The following is a 20929-nucleotide window of genomic DNA, read 5'->3' as shown; positions in this document are numbered from 1 at the left end:
GTCTCAATAAAAGATCACAATGTCGGTTTCTGGGATCGGCATAGCATACTTTTGGGGGACTACCTCAAATCATATTGAAAACCAAAACAGCTGTGAAATGGCCTTACATGAAGCACATGAGTATCGCTACCATGGTTAAAATCAACGGTTTGGGTTACAAATTACTTGGGCATCACCAACGAGGTTTGGTGATTTTCGAACAGGCAAATCTGGAAACCTGGCAGCTCTGTTCAAAACTCTAATCGAACCTTGCCTTCGCAGACAAATATGCTTACCATCACTTCTAAACATAACAACAGGCGCTTTCGATTACGTTAAGCCAACCTACCTCGCCTTAGACGCTGGCGTTGAATAATCTGAACACATTTTAATACTCCGTTATATATCCACAGTGAAGTGATATTCATTGAAAAGAATGATTTGTTTCGACATTCATTTTTATTCTCGATTAATCTTCTTTTTTTCCTCCCTTCATATATTTATCTTCATTATTCCATTAGATGTTCTGTCCTGCTCTTACCTTGTTTTCCTCATTTATATTTTCGCTCTGTGCAGTTATTTCCACTTACTATTTTAATTCTTGCTACCATTTTCTCGGTAGGAATGTTTCGAATATATTGATTGATTATCGACATTTTGCGTCCGCTGGTTTGGCTCGCTACTAGCGTAAGCACACTCACTTCCTCGCCTGCGTGCTCCCTTCAAAAGCATCCGTCACCTGACTCTCCAAAAATACAAATATAGCTTCACTTTTTCGCGAATTCTCTGTTCGTCCTAGTTGACGGTTGAGTTAGCGATTCTACACTACACTATCATTCTATTGACGATTGTATTTGCAGATGCCAACTAATCTACGGATTTTTTTTCCTGTTTTCGCTATACCATTAGTAGTTGCCTTTGTTTTTCTTTGTTTTGTATTCTGTTGCTGCTTGACTTATTTTAAGGTTCAGAAAAAACTTTCTATCAAGGTTGAAAAAATATCTTTGCGATTATCACTTACTAAATATGAAAAGTTGCACATTGTGACAGGATTTTTTTTCTGTTAGGCTTCATAAGGAATAATACATCGAGAGATCAAAAGTGAAATAGGATTTGCATCGATATTTAGTTTTCTTTTGTTCTCTTTGCTAAGACAGCATAAACTTTGTGAAATGAGTTCTTTACTGTAGGTCCATTTATTGCTGTACGATGAATAAGCAGCAATCAAGTTGAAAACCACGTTGTTATTCAACGATTTACGGTTGAGATCTAACTCGATATAATAATGTTATCTAAGTGGAAAATATTTTCAGCATTCTTAAAATTTATTCCTACTGCTTTTAAATTTCTTCTGATGGTAAATAACCTTTTTCGTTAAAAAAAACTAGATGTATATACTTTGAATAATTTTCTTTGTATCACTGTAAGTTAAATAAATTAGTAAATATGAACTAAAACAAGATTCAAATAAAATTTTATTTGTAAAACAATTCTATCCTTTGCTGTTGTTTTTTTTTATCTCTTTTCAACATTGAAGTGCAATATAAAGTTATGAAAACAGTGAAGGCAAGTTGTTTTAGGTAGAAATATTCCTCTCGGTTGAACAGCGATTGTTTTGGATATGTTTAGTGCACCTGGTTTGGATAAGTAGTTATTATATACTAAACTATGTTTGTTCTGTTTTTTTTTTAGAAATAGTTTAGATTCTCTCCATTTTATATGATCTCTAACTCTTGTGATGATTGCAAGAGTACACGTCGATCATTACACTTACGTGCTAAGAATTTGGTTAAATGACATTTTATCTTCTTACGATTAATTGATGTATATATGATAAGTGTATATATGTTATATATTTGATATGTTTTTTTTTCAGTTTTGTGGGTTTAACATCATTTTGAAACACCGAATTGGATTCATATATTTATGCTTAGAACGAGAGATGATTCCTCAACAATTTAGGTCATTTAAATTCAATATCTCCTTCCTCGTACAACCATCATCTACCCCTGAGCCTAACTACTGTGACTGTTTCGCTATCAATCTAATTCCTGCAAATAACATTGAATTTTACATAAGGAAATACGATATGTTTTAGATCATCACCATTTTACTTTCAATTTTGTTGAATAACTTGACATCTGTAGCGATTCAGAAAATCTCTCAAAGGAATTGTTACACAATGCTACTGGTAGAAACCATTTCACATTTTCGAAGCAATCTAACGTCCATCGTTTGTATCAAAATCGTTTTCAAAGCAAAGAAACCGCATGTTCAAACGGTAATAGGAAATGTAACACATACATATCTTTATACGATTCTTCTATCAGATCTCAATAGCTGCCTTTTTCGCGCAAGTGCTTATTCCTATGTAGCTCTCTGAAGACCATTTTCAATTTCATTCACTCAGCATGACCAATGGCAGGTATGTGAAACACAACGATCATATGCAAGGACTCAACCCTCCCACATACACCCACTACCCACCGTCCTTCTACCAACGGTTATCGCATGAGAATAACATCTGTTCTCGAACAACTTCCCAGCTTCCGGTGGTCGCAGTGTTGTTCTACAATGGAGAAAGCGCCTGAAAACGGTGTTCTCATTTCATTTTATGCACCAGACCAGCAACGCGATAACGCCCACACGGACTTTCCCCGTTCTTTCGTATCCTAGCCACCCATTGTTGCTCGAGTTGAAACATTCGTCCTTTTGGCAGTTAATGCCGTTAAAAAGCGATTATGTGCTTCGTTTCCGGCTCAGCGACAGCTGTGTCTCTGGTGAATGGTTTGGTACACGAAAAACATATGGCCCTCGTACATCACCGTTGTGTGGCAGATTCTTGAATTGGCTGGACAAACTTTCGCTCAGCGTTGGATTAGCTCCCCAATGACTTGAAGTTATGGATGAGGATGAGTCTTAGCGCTACCGATTTTTAGAAGTGAATTTAGCGTGTAGAATAAACCACAACTGAAGTAATGGTCACGAAAGACATTTCGTGTGTCTGAAAATTAGGCGCTGCTCTGTGAAGTTACTAGCGAAACTAATGTCGTTTTTCATTGAGAACAATCGTGGAGTGTTTTGTTCGGTTTGTGCACTTTTCGTGCAGTCGGGCAATCAAAGCAGGTGCACTGTGTTTCATTGATTTGCACCGCACGAAAAAAATGCACTTTCGGGGAAATTCGCGGGCAACTATTTTGCACTCGTTTTCTTTTCCGAGCAGCATGCGTGCAAACAAAACTTTACAAAACTGTTTCATTAATCGGCTGTCAGGGCAAAACACTGGCACCGAGCGAGTGGAATCAATGAAAAACGACATAAATTACTTGATTTGATGTTAAATTAAACAATCTAAAAGCTAAGATTCAAACCTTAATAAGTTGATTTTTTTCCTGACTTGAAGCACAAGTACAATCAACCGTGGGATTCGAGTGGAAATGATTTTATTCTTAAATCCAACTATTTTGAATAGTGAGATGAATTGAAAGTATGATGAGTATTATGAACTAGTAAAAATTAAAAACACAGCTAAAACAACAGTACATAGAAAATATTCGATAAATGTTCACACATTGGAACGACGGGCTGATCGAACCGCCCGGCACACCTTCGTTAATAGGTCAACAGTACACTTGCGCCTTTAGTTAGACTGTGCCTTGTTCGTTCGTTGCTATAAAAACCTGCAGCATTTGCTTACACGTGAGTGGCGAAATTAATTATGGCGTTCGTGCTCACGGGACGTAAAATTTAATATCAGCACAACCAACTAACAAACCGAGGCGAAGCGGAATAATTAATCTTGGAATGAATCTCTAACAGAAAAAAACAAAGCTTAGCTTCTCTGGCAGTGTGCTGTCTTATTGTTCCAACTCTTGATTTGAATAACGAACACAATTAGTTTTGTTTTATCTAAAACCCATACTACACAATCATCATAAACTTCGTGCTTTTTAATTGTTTAGTTTTGTTTGCCTTATCTCAAACAGAATTTCAATTGGACAGATTCATTTTAAATAAAATAAACAAAAATATACCAAAGTAGACTTCGTCACGCGTGACGAAAACTTGCTTGTTGCGGTTTATTGTTGTACTAGACGACAGCTCCGTAGTGTATACTTCGAACTAGTTTTAGTACAATATTCTAATTAAAAAGAGTACAAAGTAGTTAAAAGAGTAAAAAATCAATGGGTTGTCAGCATAACATGCTTCTTAAGCAATTCCGATATAGCAAGGATTGTAATCTGTAATGGTTTACATCGTAGATCTACGGAATTCGAGGCGTTATTCACATCACTTACGATTCCAGTCATGTCAAAATATTGCACTATTTTTAAGGATTGTTGATCCGGGGGAAATTCTCGAAATATTGCGTTTAAAAACGGAAGATCGAGACTCCTTGACGCATTCCCACAGAGGGGTATTTACTAGTGCAGATGTACAGATATTATAAGTTGTCCATCCAAGCATTACCAGGAAATCAACAGAATATTGCTGAAAATCTTCGAAATTCTCAGAACCATTCAACAGTTCTCAAAAGGATTAATTCTTCGAAGATTCCTGCATGGTTTTATCAATAAGTAATCTGATTGCGAGTTAGCCCTCGAACTGTGGGATCTGATTTCTCATCAGATCGGAAGTTTAAAATAATTTACAACTTATCGTACCATTTGATGAATATTTCAATCCTTTCGAGAAGGTAGGAAGTCAACTTAATGTGAACCAAAAATGTGGCACTTTACTCCGATAATGTTGCTCAAAAACAAAAACCTTCATAATAACTTGATTGAAATTGAACTATGTCAAAAACAGACTAAGACTTTTTTTTAATAAATATTTCTTGCAAAGTTTTTTTTTCAAAATTATTCGTCATAAAATCTTTACTAAATAGTAGAATTTCCTTGTAGATTAGGGTGCCATTAAAAAAGAATCTTTAATTTCGTAAAGCGGTAGTGCTCAACTGATTATGTACTAGAAAAAAAAATTTTATTACTAATACAGATATTAGTTAAAAGTGCCGACCGGCGGTCAAAGTTTGAAAAGATCGATCTTTAAAAATCACCAAAGGGGATGACCAAATTTTGAAATTTCCGTAATCGTTGTAAAGACATTTCACGCAATTCTAAGACACTTGGCCTCAAAAAACAATTTTTTTGTTCGATTTCGTAAATTTCTTGTACCCGCTTTGTGATTTTTCAGGATCGAAAATGTTCTAACTTTGATCACCGAGTTACCCACATTACAATACTGCGAACATTTTGACCTTATTATGTTCAAATATTATATAAAATCTCAGCTTTGTAGTAGAAATAGTTGGTAGTATGTAACTGAACATTGTAAACCATTTATATGTAGTCAACATTTTCTTGATGAAATTAATAAATATTTTATTTTGTTATGCTTAATCATTTGAGCACTACCGTTTTACGAAATTAGAGATGGCCATTTTGCATTGGCATCCTCTTGGATATGTTCAGTAAATCATTGTATTTCTTTTTGAAACGAGTTACTGCAGAAAACTGTGGATTCATTTAGTTACATAGCCAGTTCTTATCTTTACGGTTCGACTTCGGCTTATCAGTGCATCAGTTTTCGTGATGTTGTTGCTGTTTGCAAAACACTTTTTGCACCGAACTGCTCTCCTTCACTTAAATGCCGAAAAATTAAAAAAAATGATTTTCATTAGGTGATTCTCGAAATGTATTGGCCATTTAATCACATTTTCCTCTTGATATATTTCCAATGCCGGAATTCCACTGTGCCTGTCATATTGTATGTCACTTGGGGCTTACCAAGAGTAATAACAAATGAAGTCAGTTTTATGCCATTCAGAAGAGTTCTAATCTTCCGATTTTTCAGATTTAAAATCAGGTTGGCTGATGTACAAAAGCTAACTCGAGTTAAAATTTCGAGCTATGTTTCTGAAGAGAACATCATCTTTTTTCGAAATCCCATCGAATGATATAACGGTTTGTTGGGTATTGATGAATAGATAAGCAAAGTTAATGATAACTTCACCTCCTAACGAATTATATGAATCTTCAGGAGTCATGGGTCGTACTACGGCCCGGCAAAATTTTCGTGAATCCGGTAGCCTGGCAGTTTTGCTAGGACCATGCAACTGGCAACCCTTTTTTTCATCCCAGCTGGTAAATTTATAAAAACGAAATCCATGCTCACAACACAAGCAACTCGAGACAACCGGTATGTTATATGGAAAAGCTGATTCGACTTGGTTGCATAATGTTGCTTCCGGAGTGTAACGCCAAATGCGTGTCTGTTCTTTCATTTATGCATCTTCATTTTGTGCGATGAGCCCCAGTGACTTTCGTCGAACCACATCGGTCCGAATGTCGGACCGATTGAGGACGACATCGGCCCGATCGTAGCGCTTCGATCGGGTCGGCATCGGACAATTTTGCACTGTTTGAATCAATCGCGTCAAACTTAAAATGCGTCGACATTATCGGATTGACGGATCGTAGAGCAAATTGATGTGCTGCTTATTTTGTTATCTGCTTCACTCCTTCGTACCAAAGAGAAACAACTACAGCTTCAAACTTTGTCGAAACGGAACTGTTAGTTTCGCGCACGATTCCTCCACCGGACGAAATTACTGGATCGTTTGTTGTGCAGCATCGATTTTCAACCGAATCTGTGATCGATACCGCACAGATAAAAATATTTTGTACGTACATCAATTTTCATGCACACAATATTCCACAGTTCTTAATGTTCCAATATTCTTCGAAAAGAAAACTAAGCCGTAATTTAAATATACAGTCTTTTTTTGAACAATCAATGAATTTCAATTTAGTGTTCCTTCGCTGATAATTTTCAAGCAAATTGTCGAATCAACTGATGTCTATTTCACAGTACTATTTATCAACATGTGTAAATTTCATTTTTTTTTCAGTGTGATAAAAATCGTTTCACAATGATTTTTACCTCTTCCCACATTGTCGCCAAGACAGACTGAGTAATGAGAAGAACACGGAAAAAAAATAATGAAATTTATCCGACATGTATTAACATTAATAGTATTATAAAATAGACTCCAATCGCACCGAAAAATCGACTGAAAACCATCAGCAATGTAAAACTAAATTAGAATGCATTTATTTTCCAATGAAAAAGAGTGTAGATTTAAATTAACGTTTTGTTTTGCATTTAAAGTATATTAAAATATACAGAACTGGAAAGTTACTTTGAACTCATTTTCTTGCTCCAAACATGTGCATGAAAAAATATGTGAATTCACAAAATATGTTTAGCTGTATACTTGACTGCTCGTTTCTGAGTGCTCGATCACTCTGTTTCTTACATTGACGTTTCGAAATGTCGACGAACTTTCGCTCGTCTTTTGAATGGACGGCTAATGTGAAATCCTGGCGACGTGCGCCATTTCCTTACAGTTGGGCGATGGATAATGCATGGAAAAAACAATGAAAATCGAATTTCGACAGAACTTTTCAGTTTCGCCCTTTCGGATTCATTTTATGGACAAAAAACGAATGATTTTTGTAGTTTTATGAAACTGACCGTTTTATTTTCATTTCGACTATGATCATTCACTAAAGACGCCAGATTGCCACAAAGTCGTTTATTAGACTTTTGCTAATCAGATAATGAATCAAGCTATCTAAAACTGAATACTAGGGTGGGACAAAATTTAGATTTTGGTTCCAAAAAATTTTTCATATTCTGTTTTGGGTTCGATACGAACTATGCAAATTTGCAGCTCGATCGGTAAAATACATTTTCGCGCCAAAGGTTTAAAACATGTATAGGATTTTATATGGGGAAACCAGCTTTTTATAAAAAACATCGTCTAGAGGTCACCATATAGACTATCGAAATCAGTGCATGTGTTATTTTCGTAAAAAAATTTAACGAGGAAGAAAACCTTCGAAAAATGCAAAACAATCCGATGTTCGCACGAACCCGCTTGTGAGGAATTCTGGCAACCGTCAGAAGGCTGGCTGCTTTCCGGCTGCTGTCAAAATTGTCCAGGCGAAATTGCGTCATTATCTCGCCGTACGTGTCTTTTTTATTTCCCTCCACTTTTTGTTTTCTTTTTTTTTATTCGACTTCATTTGATATTCAATCCCACATGTACATACAAAAAACGAATCTTGAGACGAAGTAAATAAGATTGAAATATGGGTATGTTTGGCAGTGAGAAAGCATTGACATTAACAATAACATTTTCCATAATTAGTATATATGAAGGGCATTAATTAATTGCCTTTCATATGTAATTTTTATTGAAAAAATAAAACCAAGACGCTAAAAATGTAGAACCGATTCAAAACGGTTCTGCCAATCATGTATGGCAACAATCCGACAGAAAGAGACTCGTATTAACCGATAGGCGAAATTCTCTGCCGGAAACGGTTGTTGCCAGACATTTGCCAGAATTCTGGCAGAATTCCGTCAAAAATGGCTGGCAGACATAACCAGCCGTCTGAGGGGAAATCTGCCTGCTCATTCCTTCATATATCTAGCACCACTGCTGCCAGTCGTCATTATATGATTTGACTCTCTTTAATTGTGATATAACGGTTGATCTGAGTTATATGATGTTTTCACGATTACGTCACTCAGCATAGCATAAAGATTTATTTTCTGTGATAAACAAGTTTCAAAACTTACTGTAAAGACACAAGAAGTATAATTTTTTTATTTGAAAAAATAGGTTTTTAGTCTTCGACAATGTTTTCGACCAATTTAAATCCAATTGCTTTGTCGAAGGCATAAACGCTCCATCTGATGTAGTTTAGAAGATATGGATGAGCCCATTTTATGCAAACAAAAAAAAGACAATTTTCATGATATTTTTATGTGTTTTTACAGTGAGTTTTGGAGCTACTTTGTCGATTAGAAAGAATCTTTATACTATGCTGAGTAACTATCGTGAATATATCAAACAACTCGAATCAATCGTTATAGCACAAAGAAAGAAAGTCAAATCATATGACGACGATTGGCAGCAGTGGTGCTAGTTATATTGAGAAATAAGCCATAGTTGGGACATTGAATAGGTTTTTCTTCGATAACTTTTTCTATAAACGTCGGATCGTTTAGCAGTCTTCGAAAGTTTTCTTCCTCGTAAAATTTCCTATGGAAAAATACATGCGCTGAGTTTCTGAGTCTAGGGTGATCATCAGCCTGTTTCCCTACTCTAAAAACCATACAAACTTTAAACGTCGGGTTCGAGAGAATAGTTTCACCGATTGAGCTGAGATCCTAAAGAAAACCAGAAATGTATGAGAAATGTACCTTCAATCTATGTAAAACTCTAGGTTTTCATTTCCGAATTAAGTATTACAATTTCTGGATTTTAAAAGTCAATCCACTTGTTTTCAGGTTCACTGATGATTTACGATTCCAGTGGTATTAACTTCAGCAAATTTGAATACCACTTCATAAATTTCGAAAGTGTAGACGATAAGTATAATACTTGTTCTATACAAAACTTTAAATGGTTTGTCATTTTGATTGCAGTATTGTTTATAGGCGATATTCCACTTCATCAGAAATAAACAACACTTAAAGCATAGAAAAGTTCACGCCTCTAAGTAGACATCATGGTCAATTTTTTCTGACATCTCATATTAGGGTGAATGCTAAACGCAAACTATTAAACAGTATTGAGTTAGTATCCTTTTTCGTCGCGAGATGGTGTAACTGTGATGTTTTTTTTATTTGTGTTGAATTCCTTAGAGGGATTTATGTTGATATATAGTACATTTGGGACTAAGCTACACTACTACGTTTGAACACAGTAGCCGAAGTCATGATTGAAGTTATTTGGAGCAGAATTGTGTATCGACGAACACTGGAAGAAACTCTCAATGCTAGTACGTTTTCGAAAAATCGTACGGTTTGAAAAATATCAAGGTACATTCCGTATGAGATTTTTGAAGAATTCAGAGCACACCTGAGACTTACAGAAGATTTAATCAGTTGCTCAAGATTTATGTAACATTAGTGTACTTCGAGCCATATCAGAAGACTTCAGAAGAATTCAGAAGATGGGAGATTGGTAGAGAGCTGTGAAGTTTTCCAATAATAATACTGGTTCTGCTGAAAATTTCTCTAATTCCAGTTTTATGATAGTTGTTATTATATGCACATCAGAAAGTCCCTTTGTCTTTTATAATATTAGGTGATTCTTTTTACCGAAAGGGACCATTTTTTGAATAGACAACTCGAAAACTACAAGATGTAACCATGGAAAAGAAAAGAGATTTCCAACTAAGGAAGAAGTTTAAAATTTCTCAACAGGCATTACTGGTTCTTTGTTGATAGTTGAATACGTAGATTTTCGTAGAAAATATCGGAATGTTCGTGATTTTCCTACATGAAACAGTAATGAGACCGAAAAAAAACGATGACGAGACTATGGGAAAGATTCGTTCATTGAAATTACAGAACAGTTCATGGCACTGCCTCCCATATTAAATGAAGACGATTCTTTGTCTCCAGAATTTTTGAAATTCTTCCAAAATGAGTAAAAGTTCAAAGTGTTTTCTCATACTCCTTTATAAATTTTCTGGAGAATACTTCAAACCTCCAAATGGTATGTTATTTAAATTTTAAAAAACAACGTGACTTCCAAATCTCTTCTAAATTTTCTCGGCAAATTTCAAGGAGTATAATTGCTTATTGAACAATGAAACTTACATGAAAATGCAGTTCGAACTTATGCTACAAGAAAGTTCGAATTTCTTGTCACGGAATCTCTAGTAGATTTGAAAAGATATTTGCAGCTGCAGAAAAAAATAAACAATGGCGTTATTCATTGGACTGTCTATGAATAGACAATTTATAACGGATAGTGTTGCCAGAAAAGATTTCATCATTCATTCAATCTCACGAGGGACCGGAAAAGTGTTGAAACTTCTTAACCATGTTCCAATCTTTCGATTGAGCAATAATATCTAAAGCAACGTAATATTCAGATGTATGTATTACTATTCACAAAACTAAGAGTCAGCAGCGACCGAAATACGTATCTACTATATTCGTACATTATTGCCAGTATGGTGGACTTGTATTGACGAGAATAGTGATGATTTACAATAGTGTACAAATGAACGTAGTGGAAGGAAATACACCCAGATAATTGGAGAATTCGATACATCTGTACCTGCATCGCCATCACGTTCCTGTAATATAGATATGTTTCCAGTAGGGTAATTCAAACCTTCAAGAAAATGACACGGTTTGAGTCTGCAAATCAGCAATCCACCTCGTACCTCTTATCCTTTTTCACTTGACTTCAAAGCTCTACGTTTTCAACAGTGCAGTAAAAAAAAATCAACAAGTTTAACATTTCAACACACGTCCGTTGTGTGCATTCAGGCAACTGAAGCACCATCCGGAAGATACAATTTACTGTGCTCACCAACGAACGAATGGAGTTTTGTAAGCTTCTTATAGTTTCTGCCATCACCAGTGACAGGCCGAAATCAGGTTATTTTTTCTTGGCTTTCCATTTGTTGCTGATGCGCTTACGTGGAACGAAAGTCGGCATCAGGAGTTTGTGTAGCTTTCCTACTGATTGACCCCGTGAGGAAATATGAACACTTTAAAATATAAAAAATAAAATTATAGTCCTAAGCTTTTCAGAGAAAAGTAACTTGTCATTTTGTTTGGTAATATTCCCTGTGCAATTATTATTTATTCAGGTTAACGTGCGGAGTGGTTGTCAATGAAAAAGGTTTTTTCGTACCTTGCAGAAATTTTATAACTTATAATATTCTCATTATCAACATCATACTGACCGAGGAAAATCTAAAAAAAAAATATATTAGCTTCAATTTTTGTTGACGTAGTCTAGTTAAATTGTGAAAGCTCTTCACCAAACAGTACTCTAATTCTGCTGAAACCTCAACTTCACTCTGTTCACTTTCAACTTTAAACCTCACCAGAACAAGCTTGCCGTCGGAAGCGGGTTTTCATCGAAATCCATTTTCCCGCAGACCAGTCAAAACCAGCCGAGCATCTCAGCCCTCCTGTCGCGTTTTTCATACTCCGTCCAACGTGCGGCAGGAGGATGGGCAAGCGAGCACACACATATCGATCGCACTCGAACCGTGTGATCTATTGAAATCCATTTTCATTCTCTGCACCGAAACTCTAAGGTTGACATGCTGCCAGCAACAACAACGATGGCTTCGAAAAATCGAACCCGATGATTGAGTTCGGATGACACTTTGCCATCAACGGTTAGGGGGAACTCGAAAAACAGCTCGCCTGCCAACAAGGGACTGTCAGCTTCCGGTGTACGTGTATGTGCGGAAGGGCGGACGATGGGATTTTACACTCCGGAAGGACTCTGATAAGAAACTACATCAAGGACAGATTTTATATTTTTATTATTTCGTACTCCTATTACGGCTACTCAACAGTGGAAGCAGGAAAAAGGAAATTGACAAATTTTCGTCGATTTTCCACAAAAGTGAACGAAACCCGAATGCAGAGGGCGCGACGAGGCGGAAAGTACACCGTAACATAAATTTGTAACAATACTGATGTGATTTTCAATCGATGACAATGGAAACCAGATGTATTGAATACCGAACACAAAGTTTATCTATTTGGGAAACAATTTGCACACGTATTATCTATTTCTACATCGAAATCACATTTTCAGCATCATTCTGATTGACATTGCATACGAATGTGATGAAAAAATAACCCATCGATCCACATAACTACACACTACAACAGAAACAATCTTTCTGTAATATTATAGCAAAGTGTCTGCTAGACATTCAGGCTGTAATTCGAAAGAAAGTCTGGCTACATTGTAATAAAAGTATGAACGAGAAAGCATCTATCGTCCAACGACAAAAACGCCAAGCTGCAAGTGGAAGTTTCACTTTTATTATTAGTGAGGGCAATATTGAAAAGACTTTTTTTTTGACTTCGTGATAATCTAAAGAGAAAGTAAACAAAGATGTCAATGTAGGAAAAGCGAATCCGTAAGGCATCACTGATGAAATCATTACACCAATCTGCCAATGCTATTTTTACATTAACCGGAATCTAGCCAGATGTCTACCGGCTGTCAGGGTCTATATCAAGCGGGATTATGGTGTATTTCAATACATTGTAAACGCTGTTTAAATTGTCTATCTTCTGTACTATGGATATTGTTTTCTGAAGCAAACGCTTTTTCTTACAGTTAACAAGCATTGAAACCAAGTCGAACCAAAGCAAAGACTTGGTACTACATTCCTTTTGTGGAATTTGACCTTCTGTTTCAAAAGATTTCGCACCCGATTCATAGCGTACAGAACCATTGCATGGCTGGTGCTACGATCCTACTGACACTAAGAATCCGTACAGGTCGTGTCTCAAACATGCGACAACTAGCTAAGTCAAATCAAAGAATATGAAAAATTGGCTTCAAGCCGAATGTTGACAGATGGCAACAGGGCGAACGGAGTGTAGTTCCCACAGTCGTCGTTGTTTTATTTCACTAAAAAAATAATTTGATTGACATTTAAATGTCATCGAGCGTTCGTTCCAGTTATGCATATTTTGTGTAACAGTGAAGCGACGTACGCCATTTCATTACACTTCACTACGCGTTGATTTTTGGCTACCTTGCCAATAAACGGCTGCCGGTTAAATTTTTAAATGTATGCAGAATGATCCAAATATAGTGCTGCATTTTATAAACTTAACGAGCAAAAAAAAAAGTGGCCGAGTCAGTTTCAAAAAGCTGCAACTTTCGTTGACTGCTTGGAAAAAAACTCAAAATGAAGGCGGTCCGTCACCTTCCATCACAGTCAACTTTCGTCACCATCAGCACCAATTGAATGCATTCTTATTGAGACAACATTCAAACACAACGTAACCATCGTTTGACGTTTGACTGTCGCTGACATCTGGATTGCGGTGACGAATAGAAACGGACCGTCTGAATTGTACTTCAGTCAATAGTATAAAATTAGAGTAATTTTTCTTTTTCTCTAAGTGGCGTCACCTCACCTGATCTTCGCACTAGAGTGTAAATTTATTTGGATTCATTATAAAATCCGTAATGAATTCCGAGATGCAGATTTTTAGAAATATTACCTGGCAACTCTGTCTAGTACAAGTCAATATCAGAGATGTCATAAATTTTCCTAAAAAATCTATGTTACCCTGAATGAATAATCTGTATTCGCTATAAAATCAAAATTTTGTAATGAAAGTATGTTGTTGTAATATTATTCCAACGTTGGATGATATTATTATGAAAAATTCAATAAGTGTTCAATATTCATACCTCACTCCACAACGACGAAATTAAATGTTTCCAATTTTTCATCAACAATCGGATTCAACAAAAAAGAATTTTAATTTCATATGCATTCAATATATTGACTTTGTAGATTGCTGTGGGATCTCAACGCTCAACTCTAAATACCAACATCATTTTCAGATCAATTTGTGATTTGTCCATTGATTACGAAACGTTTATCTCGAGAATTCAGACGAAGAAGAAAACAATTTGTTCATTCGATTTTTTTTTGTGAAACATGTATAAATCTGTATTGAGTTTAGGAAATCTGTACGAAATCTATATTCGCATGTAAAAATCTGTATAATACAGATAAATCTGTATAAATGGCATCTCTGGTCAATAGTGACATAACCAAAGAACCTACACGCTCTTTGAACAAAACTCATGGTTTGAGTTGCGATTATTTAAATTCATAAACTGGAACAATATGTCAAAATTTGAGTATGAATTTGAGTAAAGTAAACTCATTGCCATGAGTTATCTCGCATTTATTCATACATTAGAGTAAGCGTTGAGTTTTTAAACATTTGAGTGAAAAAAATACTTCTTGCAGTTCAGAGCGTTTTCATGCTCGGAATATTCTTATCGAAATAAAGAATGCAAGAATACGTCGTTTTCCCTTGCCGTTTCTAGTTCCGGGTTTGAAAACATGAATCAACGCCGATCGTCGATGTTTTGTGGTTTCAATTAGGCTTAGTGAAAAGCCCAACATAAGGATATCAAAATAATTCAATTTTGACTCCAACCCGTTCAAAAGGAAACGGTTTTGAATCACTACTTTGCGCATTCAAAAGCAAGAAGAATAACTTTGTATATGAAAATAACGAAGAAAAGTTTCTTCATTTTGAGAGTAAGGAACTCAAATTTTGAGTTGAACTTACTCAAATTTTGAACAAAATATTTTTTTTTATTTTGAGTAAAGATTACTCAAGTTTTGACAATTTCGTCCCTTAACTCAAAAACGAGTTGATAGGTGGTAACTCAAGTTTAGAGTACGTGCACTTTTTATGAATTTGAGTGATGTGTCACTCAATTTTGAATTATGTTCAATGAGGTTGTAGCGGCAAATGACAGCCAAAACCGTACTCTTACCAGAGATGCCAGATCTGCAGATTTGTCCGTAAATCTGCAGATTTCGTACATAGTGCTGCAGACTTTTTTTGCTGTGCAGACTTTTGCAGACTTTTGAAAATCAAGTTTTTCGCAGACTGTCGTGAAAATTTACAGACTTTTGAAATTGTCGTGACCTTTTTTTTGCTCGTCAAGTCATTTTAGCATATCATACTTAATAGAGAAATAAAAACATACTGCTGCTAACTGCTGATATTTTTTAGGATATACAGACTTTTGCAGCCTTGTCTGAAGATGTTTGAAACTTTTACCTGGCATCTTTGACTCTTACGATCAATGCTTAACATAACCACATGAAAATATGTATAATGGTTACGAACTCTACGAAATAACTCAAAGATCAAGTAACCGAAAAGAGGTTCATATTTACAGTTAAACCCTCGGGTCACAAGCGAAGTATAATAAACAAAAACAAAAACGCTGTTATATTAACCCTTGAACTTGGTCATATATTTACAACAGTCGTTTACTTAATGCTTCTTTGAGGGAGCTGGTCCCAAATTATATAGAAAATGCAAGGAAAGAGGAAGGAGATTCCTTCCCGATGATGAAACGGCAAAATGTGTTGTTTTCAAAGAAATAACTAAAACAGGTAGCTACTGAAGTACTCTTCTTTAAGAGCTCTCTAACGAACCAGGATTCATTCAGTTGACTTGAAAAAGCATTTTGCTTGGACCAATTCTACCTCCTATGGCTGACACGGATCAATGTAATATAAACAGGTGGGGCAGACCACATGGCTTGCTTACGTTGGTAACCAAAAATTTGTAAATAGTTCGGTATGACGACATACATGAAAAATAAACATGCTTTGATTCAATGCCAACTAGTCCAAACGGTGTGACGAAAGCAAGCACGTGGTTTTTAGTTTTACTTGGCTCTTCAATAAGCCAGTTGATTTTACTAACACAAAAGAGTTGTGTTTGCCCCACCTGTTTCTACCACATTGGACACGGACAAGAGATCTAATGAAATTTGTCGATTTTTTGGCGTAGTATTGTCTGATGAAATATTTCCATGCAAAATATGATTACTGTTGTGGAAACTCTAATGAAGAGCAGTAAGATAAACAACTGTTACGATTCAAACTTTCCATTGTATTTCAATAGAAACATAAAAAAAAATGATATAATTAAACTCCTGCAACGAACAGCAAAACCTAATTAATTTTAATACATCTTAAACGTGAACAAGAAACAACTGCGTTTTTTTATTTATGTCGTTTTCGCTTGATGCCAAAACTAACCCACCATCAGTTTCCACCCTAACAGCGGTCAAACCGTTTGTTTGAAGCTAGTTTTCAACCTAGTTTTAACGTTGTTGAACTGAAAATCGAGTCAGTTTCGAACCTGGTTTTTATATCAGGTTCGCTCAAACAACCGTTGCTAAGTGCGAATCCAACAACATTTAACAGACTCACGGCGAAAAAAAGAAGACCAGTTTTTTTTTCATTTATCACGGGAGGGTGATTTTCAGTGCTCTTTTCATTTTGAGTCAATATTTGGATAAGTGGACCTACATGCTAATAGCACAGCATGCCATATACTATGACATATTTGAGCGATTCTAGAAACGATTAGGCTTCTCTTTCTCGCATATGTATGCACTGCTGGAACATAATTCATCTGCTTACTTCTGGTTGGCGACAGCTCACTCGAGATGACACCGAATTGATGGCACAGTCCAATCGACTTTCGTTTCACTGGACTACCGGCGAAAACCTCGCTGTTTTGCACCGTCGACTCGCCCAGTAACACGATACAACATGCTCACTCGTTGAGAGTTTCAGCGGAAGTGTAAACATAAATCGAAAATTAGTGACACTTCACTCAATTTCATAAAAAGGGCAACTACACGCTAGAAAATAGTTACTCATTATCGAATGATACTATCAATAATCATGAGAAACTTCTAGTCTCAATTTGAGTAAGTTTCTAGACAAAGAAGCAGAATTTGAGTAACTAAGGAGTTAGTTCTTTTCAAAATTATTACACTATTTCCGAATATGAGTACTAGATGTTAATCATATTTGAGCCATTTGTTCTAAGTGTGTAGTCAAAATAGGAGTTTTCCCCCATTTTTTTGAGGTGGAGGAGCAAAGCCAACCAAATTCTTATTATTTTCACATGATTTATTGAAAATTTGAGTCAATTTGAACCCCAAATAATAAATCACCTTCTCACTCATATCCGAGTACGTAGAATACCTTGTTTCAGTTCTTTTACTTCCTAATGTAAAGCGCAACAAACGTGATTCAAAATTATTTAACTACGATCTTGAAAGATATTCAATAACCTGTTTTGAACTAAAACTGGACGATTGTGAAACACTTATGTTGGATTTCTCACTTGGCGTAATCGAAGCCAAAAATTCCTATCGGAATCGTCTATAATTCGTAACACAAAAAATATTTCTATTCCGTGAATAAGAACGTGCCGAACAACGGAGTTCTACCTCACATTGAAACTGAGGATCAGAAATGGATCTACTACAAAGTAAAGAAAAAACATGAAAACAGAATGACGCCATAAAATTTTTAGCAGTGCATTACCAGCTCTTATCCCATTACGAAACGTTAAAGTCGATTAAACTACTGAACGCAACTAATGCGTTTTACCCGTGCATTGACGGAAAAGTCGTCTCAGTACAAGCAAAGACGGGACAGAGTGTTGTGGCTGCACGGTTACGGTTGTACTCAAGTCGAAAAAGCCCTCACAAGAACACCGATAGTCTCAAGTTAAGAACTTTCGAACATTTGATGTCCATCTTTATTTCTATCACTCAAAAGATTACCAGTACGAGACTCTATGCTCAACCCCCAGCCAATGCAATTCCACAGTGCCGTTGAGTAAGGAGTCCATGCAAATGATCGTTATCGCGTCTGCCACAGGTTTGTGAAAATCTTGCTTCCATTCTGGCTTTCCAAGCCTAACCTTCTAAAACTTAACCGGTAGTTGCTTTCGGTTCTCTCTCTCTCTCCTTTCCTACCCAGAACTGGGATAACTTTTCGTTCAGCCTCAGCTCAGGGTGTAAATTTGTATCAAAATGTTACGACTTGATTGTTATGTTTTCGGGTTTCATGTATACGACATTTCTGTGTGTGTTTCATTATCTTACGAAAGTTTCCCTTAGCCTAGGTAACAAGAATATGATATGTGCTTTTGGTATGTTTTTGTTTTGATTAAACGTTAACCTAAGGAAAAAAGATTGCGTGTGGGCTTCCAAAATTCGATATGTTTTTTAATGTTGATTTTTGCTTAATTATCAGGATATAGTGATATGTTTTTGTTGATATATATTTATCTCATATGGAGAGTGTAAAAGGATATGTTTTTTTCAGGGTTTTGTGTGTGTTTTTTTTCTGTAGATATGCTTAACACGTCAAAGGCAAAACTATGTTGATTTTTGTTTGTATATACTAATACGATCTGGAAAGATAAAGATCAGCCAAGTACTGATTATACTATTATTACCATTATTAATAATTTTGTTTGAATTGAACGATTATGCATTGAAACATATATAACCGGCTCGGTAATGCCATCTGCAGTGCATCCGAAGAAATTTCGGAATTTCCAGCTGCAAGCAGCTAAGACGATCCTCCCTGACACTGGACAATTCGTCCACGCTGCTTTACCTGGTGAAATTCCTAACTCATTCCCGTGTCGTTGCCGGTAGCCATTTATTTGCATTGTGAAACACAGATTAAACCGGCTTTTCACCGTTTTATATAACATTTTTAAGGTGCAAAATGCAGACAATAAAGAAGTTCAGTACATTGACGTGATCATCAAATTTTAGCCTTAGTTACTGTTTACCTTCCACTAGAAGTTTGGATATGTCTTTTTTGCCTAAATCTATGATTATATTGAGAGAGATATATATCGCTTTGCCCTCTATGCAATGGGATTTCATTTAGTTATAATAGGATCTAGAGTTCTAACAAAAACTATCTGTTATGATCGTCGATATCGTCTCTCGAGGGAAACAGTGGAATCCGTTCGTCAAACTTCGGCATGCAATAGAAGCTAGAAAAATCTAAATAATCTCTTTGAAATTGGGTGTTTTGTTAACTCGGCTCAGTAAATAATAATATTTCATTTCAAGAATTTATTCCTCGGTTCAAGTCGACCGAGAAAATAATTCCGTTCAAAAAGAATGCAAAAAAGAACGGTAGTAATGGATTAAAACGGTGAAGTTGATCCTTGGCTCAAATTAATCGGCTTCTACTGTGCATTCCGAACAAAGTTTCGAAACTCAATTACAGCTCAAATCAGGCTCTGGGCTGAACTTCTAGCGAACTGACTAATTCCTTCTTTTTTTTTTGTTTCCTTCCTCCGATTATCACCCCCGAGAGAGCGCGAATACCGACAACTGAAAAGCACATTTCCAGCGCGTATTACTCTTATGAAAGACTCTTTGGTAATGTGATGCATCATATTGCCTCTTAGTTGAGTGCATTCTTACGTTAGGTTAAATTTGCTTGCGGTTTTTCCCAGTCGTATGTGAGATTTTCCTTTGCAGCATTATGTTTAAATATCAATGTTCTTTGTCCTTAAATCTACAATTGAATTATACCACTTTTGAAGAGGTTTTCTTTTTTTTTTGAAATACAAGCACAAAATCAATGTCCGGTGGAAGGCTTTTCCCTTCCCACCGTATTTCAGCATATGTTCCCGAACCAAACACGAACCTAAAGGTCCCGAACGAAAACGAACAAAAAAATGACGATAAAACAAAGCAACATTTGTATTTTCGTTTCCATTTGTTTCATCTTCTTCCCCTTCTACCGGTACTGCTTTTTCCATCGGTGTCCATCCGCCCACCATGCCATCCCAGCGTCCACCGTATATATTTGATCCTTACTGTAGCATAACGCGTCGTCGTACTCTCACACTTACCTTCGCCTCCGACCGACCGGGGTCCCCGCCGGCAGAATACGGTTAAACGCATCCTGCCCACGCAGCCCACACAATACTGCCCGACTGTTCTTCAGTTTGTTTGTTGGTTGATTTGTTAGTTAGTTAGTTAGTCAGTTAGTAGTAAAGTTGGCAAATGCCAATCACGAATCCGGTCGCCGCAACCAGGGCAGACAGGCCGCGGGTCACCATTTCGGTTGCACCGCTGCCGCTCAGCGATGACGTGTGGTACTTTTTGCCAACGCAGTTCATCCTCTCCAGGGGCATATTCTGGACGTAGTACTCCCGGTGTTCGTTGGCCATCGTACACATGGGACGCTTCTTCTGGGTCATTTCGTCGTCGCGGTTCTTTAAGTCTCTTAGCAGATTCGGGAACCAGACCAGCTCGCACGCGCAGATCAGCGGGTTGTCTGCAAAATAAAAAAAAGAAATCGATTGAGAACAAAAATATAGACAACAAATACACACACACATACAAATATCGACCCAAGCAAAAGTCAGTAAAGAATGCTTCTCATCGGATTTTATGGTAGATTTGATCACGGAGATACGCTGATTGGATTTCTTGGGGATCAAATGGTACCAATTCATAACC

The 20929-nt window shown here is 36.5% G+C and overlaps 1 protein-coding gene across 2 annotated transcripts in view; it reads right to left on the bottom strand.

Annotated features, from left to right (window-relative positions):
* Positions 1-419: 419 nt before the first annotated feature.
* The window catches only part of LOC131434972 (slit homolog 2 protein), a 143783-nt gene continuing 123273 nt past the window's right edge, over positions 420-20929 (bottom strand). For both annotated transcript variants that reach the window (XM_058602352.1, XM_058602353.1), the window contains one exon: positions 420-20744. In XM_058602352.1, coding sequence (XP_058458335.1) covers positions 20452-20744 — 293 coding nt within the window. In that variant the 3' untranslated portion in view covers positions 420-20451. The remainder of the gene's footprint in view (positions 20745-20929) is intronic.

This window comes from Malaya genurostris, chromosome 3 (genome assembly GCF_030247185.1).
Source record: "Malaya genurostris strain Urasoe2022 chromosome 3, Malgen_1.1, whole genome shotgun sequence".
NCBI lineage: Eukaryota > Metazoa > Arthropoda > Insecta > Diptera > Culicidae > Malaya > Malaya genurostris.
This window is presented reverse-complemented; position numbering and strand designations above follow the sequence as displayed.